The sequence below is a fragment of the Oncorhynchus mykiss genome, chromosome 8, assembly GCF_057628025.1.
Source record: "Oncorhynchus mykiss isolate SJ-2025 chromosome 8, ASM5762802v1, whole genome shotgun sequence".
Lineage (NCBI taxonomy): Eukaryota > Metazoa > Chordata > Actinopteri > Salmoniformes > Salmonidae > Oncorhynchus > Oncorhynchus mykiss.
In genome coordinates, this window is record NC_143029.1 from 64,564,417 (window position 1) to 64,578,586 (window position 14,170).

Consider the following 14,170-nt stretch of genomic DNA (forward strand, 5'->3'; position numbering starts at 1 on the left):
TTGTATTCTATAATACCGGCATGTGCTTCTTACTTACTTTTGACCTTAAAACGAACAAATAATTATCTTCATAGACATTCTGATTTACTCTGAATATGGAATGTAAAAATAAATACTATCATACATGTAAATATTTGTGCTTTTTCCTGTGTCAGGTTTATGTCCGTTTCTATCACGTTTCTGGGAAGACCCAGATGCAGACAGTGTCGAAGTAACAAAAGTGTATTACTAGAACAGGGGGCAGGCAAAACGACAGGTCAAGGGCAGAGGTCAGTAAATCCAGATCATAGTCCAGAAGGTGCAGAACGGCAGGCAGTATCAGGGTCAGGGCAGGCAGAGGTCAATAATCCAGGGTGGTGCGACAAGGTACAGAACGGCAGGCAGTCTCAGGGTCAGGCAGAATGGTCAAAACCGGGAAAACTAGAAAACAGGACCTAGAAACAGAGAGGAGCAAGGGGGAAAATACTAGTAGGCTTGACGAACAAAACGAACTGGCAACAGACAAACAGAGAACACAGGTATAAATACACTTGGGATAATGGGGAAGATGGGCAACAATTGGAGGGGATGGAGACGAGCACAAAGACAGGTGAAACAGATCAGGGTGTGATAGTTTCATTGCTTTTCAACATTAATTTATCTTTATTTACACAAGGCATGAACTGTGTTGCTTTGGATTTGTCAGTAGCCTATCCATTTCTAACTCCCTCTTTGTGTTTCCTAACAGCTTTCAGCTCTGCCATCCACTCCCTGGATGGTGCCACCCTCCGCCATGATTTTGTCTCCATCCTCAGGGAGTTTGGTAATCACTTTGTACAAGAGGCTGTGTATGGCTTCGAGGAGGCCTGCACTATCTGGTACCCCAACAAGCAGGTCCAGAGACAGCTGTGGCTGGAGTACCAGGACATCAGCAAAGGTAAGACCTCTAATTGATTGGAGATACTGTACTGTAAAATCTAATGAACTCCTGGAGGGAAGCCATTGATGGTTCATGTTCCAACATGTTCTAGAAAGTGAGAGTGGGTGAGATTGGACAAAGCTAGGCCTTCTGCCTTCTAAACACAGTGCAAACGCACAAATCAAATTAAATTGTATTTGTCACATGCGCTGAATACAGATGTAGACTTAATCATGAAATGCTAACTTACAAGCACTTAACCAACAATGCAGTTTTAAGACAATAAGAGTTAAGAAAAGATTTACTAAATAAACTAAAGTTAAAAAAGTAACACAATAAAATAACAATAACAAGGCTTTACACAAGGGGTACCGAAAAATAGTCAATGTGTGGGGGTACAGGTTAGTCAAAGTAATTGAGGTAATATGTACATGTAGGTAGGGGTAAAGTGACTATGCATTGATAATAAACAGCGAGTAACAGCAGTGTCAAAGCAAAAGGGGAGTTTGGTAATGCAATGCAAATAGTCTGGGTAACCATTTCATTAATTGTTCATTAGTCTTATGGCTTGGGGGTAGAAGCTGTTAAGGAGCCTTTTGGACCTAGACTTGGCGCTCTGGTACCACTTGCCGTGCGGTAGCAGAGAGAACAGTCTATGACTGTTGACAGATGTTTGGGCCTTCCTCTGACACCACCTAGTATAGAGGTCCTGGATGGCAGGAAGCTTGGCCCCAGTGATGTACTGGACTGTACGCACTCTCCTCTGTAGCGCCTTACGGTCAGATGGCGAGCAGTTGCCATACCAGGTGGTGATGCAAGCAGTCAGGAAGCTTTCGATGGTGCAGCTGTAGAACTTTTTGAGGGTCTGGGGACCCATGCCAAATCTTTTCAGTCTCCTGAGGGGGATTAGGTGTTGTTGTGCCTTCTTCACGACTGTCTTGGTGTGATTGGACCATGATAGTTTGTTGGTGATGTGGACACCAAGGAACTTGAAGCGTTCGACCCGCTCCACTACAGCCCAGTCGATGTGAATGGGGACGTGTTCGGCCCACCTTTTCCTGTAGTCCACAGTCATCTCCTTTGTCTTGATCACGTTGAGGGAGAGGTTGTTATCCTGGCACCACACGGCCAGTTCTCTGACCTCCTCCTTATAGCCTGTCTCATCGTTGTTGTTGATCGGGCCTACCATGTTGTTAGCAAACTTAACTTCTTGCGTCGAGCAATCCCGTATCCGGGAGCGTAATCATAGCCTCAAGCTCATTAGCATAACGCAACGTTAACTATTCATGAAAATCGCAAATGAAATTAAATAAATATATTGGCTCACAAGCTTAGCCTTTTGTTAACAACACTGTCATCTCAGATTTTCAAAATATGCTTTTCAACCATAGCTACACAAGCATTTGTGTAAGAGTATTGATAGCTAGCATAGCATTAAGCCTAGCATTCAGCAGGCAACATTTTCACAAAAACAAGAAAAGCATTCAAATAAAATAATTTACCTTTGAAGAACTTTGGATGTTTTCAATGAGGAGACTCTCAGTTAGATAGCAAATCTTCAGTTTTTCCAAAAATATTATTTGTGTAGGAGAAATCGCTCCGTTTTGTTCATCACGTTTGGCCAAGAAAAACCCCCGAAAATTCAGTCATTACAATGCCAAACTTTTTTCCAAATTAACTCCATAATATCGACAGAAACATGGCAAACGTTGTTTAGAATCAATCCTCAAGGTGTTTTTCACATATCTATTCGATGATAAGTCATTCGTGGCAGTTGGGTTTCTCCTCTGAAGCAAATGGAAAAATGTACGCAGCTGGAGATTACGCAATAATTGCAACGGAGGACACCAAGCGAGCACCTGGTAAATGTAGTCTCTTATGGTCAATCTTCCAATGATATGCCTACAAATACGTCGCAATGCTGCAGACACCTTGGGGAAACGTCAGAAAGTGTAGGCTCATTCCTTGTGCATTCACAGCCATATAAGGAGACATTGGAACACAGCGCCTTCAAAATCTGGGGCATTTCCTGTTTGAAATTTCATCTTGGTTTCGCCTGTAACATCAGTTCTGTGGCACTCACAGATAATATCTTTGCAGTTTTGGAAACGTCAGAGTGTTTTCTTTCCAAAGCTGTCAATCATATGCATAGTCGAGCATCTTTTCATGACAAAATATCTTGTTTAAAACGGGAACGTTTTTTTATCCCAAAATTAAAAGAGCGAAGTTAACAATGGTGTTTGGAGTCGTGCTTAACTACGCAGTCGTGGGTGAACAAGGAGTACAGGAAGGGACTAAGCAGACACCCCTGAGGGGCCCCTGTAATCTGTGGATCTGTTTGGACGGTATTGCAGTGGGTCTAGGGTGTCCGGGATGATGGTGTTGATGTAACCCATGAGCAGCCTTTCAAAGCACTTCATAGCTACAGATGGGAGTGCTATGGGGCGGTAGTCATTTAGGCAGTTTACCTTGGCGTTCTTGGGCACAGAGACTATGGTAGGTATTACAGACTCGGTCAGGGAGAGGTTGAAAATGTCAGTGAAACATTTTCACATCGGCTACGGAGAGCGTGATCACACAGTTGTCCAGAACAGCTGATGCTCTCATACATGCTTCAGTGTTGTTTGCTTCGAAGAGAGCATAAAATGCATTTTGTCCATCTGGTAGGCTCGTGTCACTGGGCAGCTCGCAGTCACTGGGTTTCCCTTTGTAGTCCTTACTAGTTTGCAAACCCTGCCACATCCGACGAGCGTCAGAGTCGGTTTAGTAGGATTAAATCTTAGTCCTGTATTGATGCTTTGCCCATTTGATTGTTCACCTGAGGGCATAGAGGGATTTCTTATCAGCATCCGGATTACTGTTCCTCTCCTTGAAAGCAGCATCTCTAGCCTTTAGCCCGGTGTGGATATTTTGCCAGTAATCCATGGCTTCTGGTTGGGATATGTACGTACGGTCACGGTGGGGACAACATCATCAATGCACTTATTGATGAAGCCGGTGACTGAGGTGGTATACTCCTCAATGCCATCGAATGAATCCCGGAACATATTCCAGTCTGTGCTAGTATAACAGTCCTGTAGCTTAGGATCCGCAGCACCTGACCACTTCTGTATTGAGCGAGTCACTGGTACTTCCTGCTTTAGTTTTTGCTTGTAAGCAGAAATCAGGCGGATAGAATTATGTCATATTTGCCAAATGGAGTGCGAGGGAGAGCTTTGTATGCGCCTCCGTGTGTGGAGTAAAGGGGGTCTAGAGTTTTTTTTTCCCTCTGGTTGCACATGTGACATACTGGTAGAAATTAGGTCAAACGGATTTTGGTTTGCCTGCATTAAAGTCCCTGGACAATAGGAGCACTGTTTCTGGATGAGTGTTTTCTACTTTGCTTATGGCCTTATACAGCTCGTTGAGTGCGGTCTTAGTGCCAGCATCGATTTGTGGGGGTAAATAGACTGATACGAAACAAATTGATGAAAACTCTCTTGTTAGATAGTGTGGTCTACAGCTTATCATGGGGTACTCTACCTCAAGTGAGCAAGACCTCGAGACTTCCTTAATATTAGAGATTGCGCACCAGCTGTTATTGACAAATAGACACAGACCACCACCCCCTCGCCTTACCGGCGGTAGCTGCTCTGTCTTGCTGATGCATAGAGAAAACATCTAACTGTATATTGTCCATGTCGTCATTCAGCCACGACTCAATGAAACACAAGATATTACAGTTTTTAATGTTCCGTTGGTAGGATAGTCTCGGACGGAGCTCATTCAGGTTATTCTCCAGCGATTGCATGTTGGCCAATAAGACGGATGTTAAAGGCCGGTTACCTACTCGCCGGCGAATTCACACAAGGCACCCGGATCTGCGGCCCCAACATAATTTAGATGAAATGCAGTCATTTGGAGAAACTGTATTTTATGTATAAGTCATTCACTTTTGCTTTTAAAATAATGGAAAGTCCCTCTCAAAGGAGGGTTTGACGGATGGATAGAATGTACGGATGCATTGAGCCCCAGCAATTTGTTACTGTAGTTTTTCATAACCCATGTTCCTGTATAAAAAAATGTAAGCTGTCAGTTTTAACCACATGAAAGAGTGATTTCAGGTGGAATTCCTACTCTGTCAGCAATCCATATTTTTACCTGTAGTTGTTTCCCCACCCAGACAAAGCCAGATAATGAATGACCCCTCTTTCCCCTGTGTTTCAGTCCACCACCATTGTTTCCTTTGGTTGAATCGACCACTTTGCCTTCTTCCCAAGGACATTGCCTATCAATTTACAGAATGTTACCACTTCTGACAGATGGCTTTAAGTGACTGAGTTTTCCATCTGCATGAAAACTCCATTATTCTTCATTTTCTCACTCTATGACATTGCTACAGATATTATTACACGATTACATACAAAAGGCAATGTTTTTTTTAAACGCTATTTTGTGAATTCGCTTTACACAGCGCAATGTTGGTTCTTCTAGAGCAGGGAATGAAAAATTATGAGACTGGAACTATGGTACTATATGAACATTTTGATTCCTGGGACATAGGCCTAACTTCTAAAGAGAGATTTCTTAAAAATCATAATTATTTTTGCAAAGAGCGCCTCTGGATTTGGCCTGAGTCTGCTAATAATTGTTGGATGTTTTGGGAGTTCTGTCAGCAGACATAATACGACTTATTTATATGTGGCAATGTATGAGAAGTTATGGCCAAGTAATGACACACTTGGAGAGAAATATTTTGATAAAACATCAATGAAAAACTGGTCTATGGTGTTCGTGTTAGTTTTAAGCTTAATTTAATTTAAAAAACGAATTCAACATGTAAAAAAACTTTTTAAAAAAACACTCTATAGTGTGTTTGAGTAAATAATGTATTGAAATTATCATTTTTGAATTCACTTCCTGTAGGTGTGAATGTTTGAAAATCCAAAACACAGGCACATTATCATTAGATCATAAATAATAAGCCAACCGTAGTTCATTAGTTTTGAACAGTATGCATTTTTCAAACAGTGAAGGATATCATATTCAATCCTCATGATTGTTGATATAATTTTAGATGGATATAATATAATGAACAGAATGAACAGCATCTTAAAAGCACACGTAATGGTGTATGTTATCCTATCTATCAAACAACTAGCTTGCCAGAAAATAGCCGGTGGATACGACTTGATTTTTAAAGAAATAACAAACACAGGACGGGACTTTATTTATTTTATTTTTTACATTTCAACTTCAATGTGGTAAGGCCGTCCCAAGGTTTCCAGATAGCACCGAACAAGCTGCTCCCCATCTCTACACACGCAGTCGCGCTGAAAGGAAGCAACCTCCTGTCACCGGCATATTGAACTCGTAACTGGCTACCAGGAGAAGAAAAGAGTAGCAAAAATTGACATCTGTATTTATATGAGAAACAGTTTACGTTGAATTAATACATGAGAGATAAGCATTGTCTACTGTATGAGAAATAACCTAGAACCTCAACTTTCGAGAAACTAAACATATAAAAAACACAGTACCACATACTGTAATATTGTACATTTTTTACACATTTTAGCATTGTCCTGAGGTCTTTGAGACAGTGAAGTAGCACACCTGAAAGCACCTGAACATCAACAACAGTACGTCTGAATAATGACCTCCATTAAACCCAAGGTCCATCTGTTTTAAAAGGCTACTGACCTCTGTCATTTTGAATTAGATCACTTGCTGTCTGGCTCAAAGCTGTGCTTTCACCCAAAGACTAGTGTCAGGGTCATTATGTAAAGTAAAGCCAAGGCTCTGATTAACACAGACAACAAACAGGAAAAACAGTCCTTATTTATTCCATATATAAAGCAACTCAGCTATTAAAACAATGCTGTATTATTCTACTCAGACAGTGTGAGGATCAGAGGTTGAGGAATAGTGAAATGTATGGAGTTGAAAGAGTACGGAGTTGACACAGTACGGAGTTGACTGATTAGGGAGGTGACTGTCACTGCACCACCTGCACTGCTCTCCACGCTCAACCCTCCGCATGTTTCTTCCTGAGGGGTGACAGAATATCTACCACTTATCCAGGATGTTTGCTCTCTCTTCTCCTGCTCTCCTGGTCCCCCATGCTGCACATGCTCTGGCTGACAAGCAGGTCAGAGGGTAACGGCTAAGCATGGCCCAGGTGTCTCTGCAGGCTCTGCAGCCTGAGGTAAGAGCAGGAAGGAGGGTAGCGATGAGAAGGGGATGCTATGGGTGCTCCGCATAGTACTGCATGTACGGTGGAAAGAGAACTTTGGCCTCAGACCGCCCTACCTCTTCTGGCCTCTCTCTGTCAGGTGCAGTGTGTGGTTGGTATGAGGTGGTGTGCAGGCATCTTGCAGAGCAGACAGGGTGATGAATGTGCGCTTCATGCTCAGTGGTGAGACAATTAGAGAGAGCGTGAAGCAGATGTCTTCGACTTCGAGCTTGATGTCTTCAGAAGGTTTGTAGCAGAAGAAAAGAGGGCTAATCTCACTTGTCAAATATAAATAACTTGCACATTGCGAGAACTTTGAAGAGGGTAAACAAAGTATGGCGCTTGCTCTTACAGTCTTTGACGATTAACTTAATGTATGTACTTTTTGAAGGAAATTCTGCACTGTGCACAGTTGAATATGATAAGCAAGTGATGGCTTGAAAAAGTGCCAAAGGCTGCATAAAACAAGCCATGAATAGCCTCTTCCCTCTGAGTAGTAAATTAATGTGATAAGCACACGCACACACACACACACACACACACACACACACACACACACACACACACACGCGCGCGCGCGAGTGCACGCACACTCACACACACACACACACACACAGTTTAATGTCAAGCGTAGGCTATGTGAGGCACAATTTCCTTGCTCAGCAGAAAAACAATCTAAGGCTGTAATATCTCCATAAGAGCAGGGGCCTAAAAGATATGAATACCATTTTGAGTCAGCCAGTTTGAATCATAACCCCAAGAGGCCCTTCCAATCCCCCCGGCTGCACTCTCATCGAAACCCAGACACAAAACAAGATCCCATCCATTATGTATTGTAATTGCCAAAACCCAGTCTGTTTTAATCCTAGTTAACATGATCCGTTTCGTCAGCCTTTCCCTCGGCTTAAGAGAAGTTAAACCCCACATCCCACCTTAAGTTGAAGTGTTCAAGGTCATCCCCTTGACGATTCATTTAAAATGTTGATTCCAACAGGCAACCCCCAATTTTCCTGTTGTTTTTGTTAGTCCTACAGAGCAGAAGAGTGGGGTTGTGAGGTTTTGGATAGGACATCAGTTTAGGATTTCTGCCCTGGCTGTCTTGAGTTAATTCAGAGTAATGTGTGTCTCTGCTTGTCCTTCGGCTGAAGGGCACTACCTCTCAACACCCTCTGGAGTTAACATAGATGAGCAAATAGGAGATTTGTCCTTCACGCTGCCTTTTGGTGGCCTTTAGACTTAAGAATGTATGACTACTTTTTTCTCTCTTTTGCTGTATCACACTTTTTGCTGCTGGATAATTCATCAGATCAAATCATTGAAGTTTGCCATTTCAATGTTATACAGCTCAATCAAAATGGAAGCATTTGACTGGTTGTTGAATACATTCATTATAAGTCTTGGAACTAAATCATGTTGAATAAAGTGTGTAGGCTAAGTGCTTTTGCCTAATAATATGAGATAACTGGAGAACGCAATGTTGTTGCACTTAATTAATAATTGATTAAATGTCAAAGCCTGTGTCTGGCTGTAGGGAATGCTAGCTAGAGTTTCTTTCATTTTTGAAAGATAGCATGTGTTTTAAAGAGCTTTACTCAACTTACACTGCGTTGCTATGTGATATAAATGTCATTCCCACTGAGCTTTCAGAGGTTTGTTGGAGAGAAGTATCTACTGGAATGTCTTAGTGGTAAATTCACGTTCACAACACCTTCAGAATTGTAAATCCATTGCTTTGTAATCTTCCCACACTGCTTGAGTCCCTTTTAATTATGATCAAGGCACATCACTTATTATTGTCTTTTTGCTATGAGGAGCTATGGGACACTGTTGTGCATATTAATCAGACTAAGGGAGCATCCCAAATGGTACCCTATTCCCTACATAGTGCCCTACTTTTGGCCAGGGTGCAACCAAAATTAGGGCACTATGTAGGGAATACGGTACCATTTGGGATGCTGCCTTAGACTAGGTTTTATCGTTAATGAACAATCATATGACAGACCAATCCAAATCCCTTAAGCGTTAAACAAAGAAGCCGGGATTACTAAGTAATTTGCACAGAAAAATAGCAACTATAATAAGAAACTTTATATCCAAGTGCATGTCATTGTGCATTTAGTAACAGTTGTAAGGAACAAATCCCCTTGAAGAAATTATATTGCCTGGACATATCATATAGTGATGTAGGCATAACCAAAAAGCTGAATTATCCCCAGCACTTGCAACTGGTATATATTTCAAACAGTATACATTTGATACTGTATCTTTGCATGCAAATGCATACATGTGTTGAGCACTGTAAATAGGATTTCAGCATAGGCTTAGAGTAATAGCAGCCAAAGTTATTGTCTGACGTCGCTGTATTGCACCTATTGGTAGTCATTATATCATACAACCATCACCAATTGCTGGTTATAGTTGATTGCTTCCTAGTCATAGTTAAATGTTTTAGAATGTAATTTCACAGCATTTCCAATCCAGCATTTGCATAATGTAATAGATTTTTGCTGCTTTGGTAATCAATGCTTGCTCTTTCATATTGCGAATGGTGATCTTACACTTAACTCTTAATTAGAAGTCGTATCTCATGGAAGGACTTCATGTAATATAAGTAAAATAATATATAGTACAATATTATGCAGCACATGAAATCCATGAATGAGGAGATGCAAAAATGTAGATACATCTTTAGAGGGAATATTAGAAATGTCTTGGACATGCCTTGTTTACTGATAATGGTGTGTGTGTGTATGTACAACTGTGTGTATGCGTGTGTGTGTGTGTGTGTGTGTGTGTGTGTGTGTGTGTGTGTGTGTGTGTGTGTGTGTGTGTGTGTGTGTGTGTGTGTGTGTGTGTGTGTGTGTGTGTGTGTGTGTGTGTGTGTGTATGCCTGCTTGCTTCCGTGCATGTGTGTTTTGATGTGGAGAGCAGCTAGTTTCAGTGAACTGGTCTGGTGCCCCAGCAGATGAAGAGTGATGAGAGCACTGCTAGAAGCTTTTCATCAAGGCCACTAGCACTTTGAGCAACGTGTTATCAACACAATCCAGGGCTCTGATTGGCTGACACTGATCTATGAGCTGTGGGTTTAGCTGCTCATCGTGTATGGATGTATTTCTCCCTTCGGTGTCTTGAGGTAAAAAGATAGAGGGGGGATATAAATACATGATTTCACATATATTACAATTTTGCATTAAAGCACAGTCATGCATCAAATATATGAGCCATTTAATAGTGAATCTTATCTCATTAGCTGGGAGATTCCTTTGAAAATACGCTTTAATATAAAAGTTTATGGATTCATTTTAATTGTGCCAGTGAGTCCAACACACTTTTGTGCTTCTTCAACAAATTCATAGGGAATAATATTCTACTTCTTTCGTATTGCATTATTGACCATAATTGACATAAAAGACAGTATAAGCTTCCTGTCCTAGGGGTATCAGTGTGTCTGCTTCCTCAAACAGACCCTGGGTCGATCCAAAATGCTACAAACTGCAAAGCTTCAAACATAGCCCCTCTATGAGAAGTGACGTGGATTTTCACATAGCTCAAGCATGCCGAAGTGATTCCTATGCGTCTCTGTGTGTGAAGGAGCAACAGTATCAGGCACCCACTGTTAATCCTGTTTTGTCAGAAAAACCATGGAGTTTGTCAGGTCAGGCCATACATATGAAATAGTAGAAGCCAGTTAAATAACATATTCAAACATGTTCAAAATACTGAAATAAATATACAAATATCCTGTAAATTCTTTGTACATTTACTCAAGAATGTCTGGTGTTTAAATGAAGCAACTGAAATGGCTGATTGCAGGGTGTCGTCATTATTTGCTGAGGATAAAACTGCTGCAGATTCAGAATGTGTCCAATTTTCCTATTGTCTTATAACATATTTCCACCACACTGAAAATCTGCAGTAATTTGATCATAATGAACATAGATGATTTGCATGTCAAAATGAATGAGGGCATTGTACCTCCTGTCTGCATTGGGCTACCTAATGAATGTTCTAATCGAAAGAGAGGGCAGGAAAAACACTAGCTCTTCTTTCAGGGTGAAATGCTTACCAAAAAATATAAGACAAGATAAATCGAGACACATTTTTCCTGCCTGAGTTTTCCTTCCACTTGTTTGGCGATGTTGTGCAGCATAATTGCCCTCTACAGGCCTATTTGACCACTGCATGCTCTGCCATTGGTGGAAGAGGGAAACTGCTTCACACAGTTTGCCTATTCCAGGGATATATGGCGTGAGATGGCATAGCATAGTCTCTTTTTTATCCTTTTATTGAACTCTAAATTGATGAAGAGATATTAGCTGTGTTTGTTTATAGAGATGTGGCTTTATCTTTGTGATTTTGTCTCTGTCAAATGATCCCTAAGAACGAGGAGAAACTTGAACAGCAGATTTAAGGAGCAGCAGCTCTCCTCCTCTCCTCTCACAGTGTCCAATCTTCACAACAGAAGCTCTTGAGAGTAGAGGTCGACCGATTATGATTTTTCAACACCGATACCGATTATTGGAGGACCAAAAAAGCCGATACCGATTAATCGGACAATTGTATTTAAAATGTTTTGTAATATTGACAATTACAACAATACTGAATGAACACTTATTTTAACTTAATATATCAATAAAATCAATTTAGCCTCAAATAAATAATGAAACATGTTCTATTTGGTTTAAATAATGCAAAAACAAAGTGTTGGAGAAGAAAGTAAAAGTGCAATATGTGCCATGTAAGAAAGCTAACGTTTAAGTTCCTTGCTCAGAACATGAGAACACATGAAAGCTGGTGGTTCCTTTTAACATGAATCTTCAATATTCCCAGGTAAGAAGTTTTAGGTTGTAGTTATTATAGGAATTATAGGACTATGGGAATTATAGGACTATTTCTCTATACCATTTGTATTTCATTAACCTTTCTGATCTCCCCATCCCGGATCCGGGATCGTGAATACAGACTCAAGCTCATTACCATAACGCAACGTTAACTATTCATGAAAATCGCAAATTAAATGAAATAAATATGCTAGCTCTCAAGCTTAGCCTTTTGTTAACAACACTGTCATCTCAGATTTTCAAAATATGCTTCTCAACCATTGCAAAACAAGCATTTGTGTAACAGTATTGATGGCTAATGTAGCATTTAGCGTAGCATTTAGCATTAGCATTCAGCTGGCAACATTTACACAAAAAAACAGAAAAGCATTCAAATAAAATCATTTACCTTTGAAGAACTTCAGATGTTTTCAATGAGGAGACTCTCAGATAGCAAATGTTCAGTTTTTCCTGAAAGATTATTTGTTTAGGACAAATCGCTCCGTTTTCTGCGTCACGTTTAGCTACGAAAAAACCCCTGTATCCAGGATTGTGTAAATCTATCAGCAAGCTCATTAGCATAACACAACGTTAACTATTCATGAAAATGGCTAATGAAATGAAATTAATCTATTTGCTCTCAAGCTTAGCCTTTTGTTAACAACACTGTCATCTCAGATTTTCAAAATATGCTTTTGAACCATAGCTAAACAAGCATTTGTGTAAGAGTATTGATAGCCTAGCATTGCATTAAGCCTAGCATTCAGCATGCAACATTTTCCACAAAAAACCATAAAAGCATTCAAATAAAATAATTTACCTTTGAAGAACTTCAGATGTTTTCAATGAGGAGACTCTGTTAGATAGCAAATGTTCCGTTTTTACAAAAAATATTATTTGTGTCGACTAATCACTTCGTTTTGTTCATCACGTTTGGGTAAGAAAAAAAAAAAAAAAAATCATTAAAACGCGAACTTTTTTCCAAATTAACTCCATAATATCGACAGAAACATGGCAAACGATGTTTAGAATCAATCCTCAAGTTGTTTTTCACATATCTATCGACGATAAAATCCATCGTGGCAGTTTACTTTCAATTCTGAAAAAATGGAACGCGCATGGACTTACTGATTACGCACACAGGACACCGGGCGGGACACCAGGTAAATGTAGTCTCTTATGGTCAATCTTCCAATGATATGCCTACAAACACGTCACAATGCTGCAGACACCTCGGGGAATATACAGAAAGCCATATAAGGAGACAAGGAGACATTGGAACACAGCGCCTTCAGAATCCGGGGCATTTCCTGTATGAAACATCATCTTGGTTTCGCCTGTTGCATTAGTTCTGGGGCATGCACAGATAATATCTTTGCAGTTTTGGAGACGTCAGAGTTGTGTCTTTCCAAGGCTGTCAATTCCATACATAGTCGAGCATCTTTTCGTGACAAAATATTGCGCTTAAAACGGGCACGTCTTTTTATCCAATAATGACACAGCGCCCCTATAGGTTCAAGAGGTTAACCTTTGACTATTGGATGTTCTTATAGGCACTTTAGTATTGCCAGTGTAACAGTATAGCTTCCATCCCTCTCCTCGCTCCTACCTGGGCTCGAAGCAGCGTTACCCATGTTGAGCAAGGGGAATAACTACTCCAAGTCTCAGAGCGAGTGGCGTTTGAAACGCTATTAGCGCGCACCCCGCTTGCTAGCTAGCCATTTCACATCGGTTACACCAGCCTAATCTCGGGAGTTGATAGGCTTGAACACCTGCTGGCAAACGCAGTAAAGTTCTGATTGTTATGAAAACTTGAAATCGGCCCCAATTAATCGGCTATTCCGATTAATCGGTCGACCTCTACTTGAGAGTCAAAATCCAGCTTGGATATGGGCCATCATCATGCCTTCCATTAATGTACATTATTGATCAATAGATGGGGGACTTTCTATAAACTAGTGTACCAATTTTGTTTGCCAATTTTTGTTTGTGTCATTACATTAAGATATAAGGGGGGGCATCATAGATATATTCAATAAAAGTAACAGGTTCAACCCCTTATCAATGTTGGTGATTTTGGACAACTCTTGAAGGATTTGTCCAAAATCGTGTGACATAAAACTTTACTTTTCTGTCCTTGAATGTATGGCGGTGTAAGTTGTCGTTAAATCATATATTAAGCATTAATCAGTTAAATTCGACATTGAACTAGAACCCTGTAAAAATCCTGGATCTATG

At 40.5% G+C, this 14,170-nt stretch overlaps 1 protein-coding gene across 18 annotated transcripts in view; it reads left to right on the forward strand.

Moving 5' to 3' along the window:
* The window catches only part of LOC110530308 (astrotactin-1), a 270,605-nt gene that overhangs the window by 157,998 nt on the left and 98,437 nt on the right, over positions 1-14,170 (forward strand). For all 18 annotated transcript variants that reach the window (XM_036985941.2, XM_090182267.1, XM_021613237.3 and 15 more), the window contains one exon: positions 728-916. In XM_036985941.2, coding sequence (XP_036841836.2) covers positions 728-916 — 189 coding nt within the window. The remainder of the gene's footprint in view (positions 1-727; positions 917-14,170) is intronic.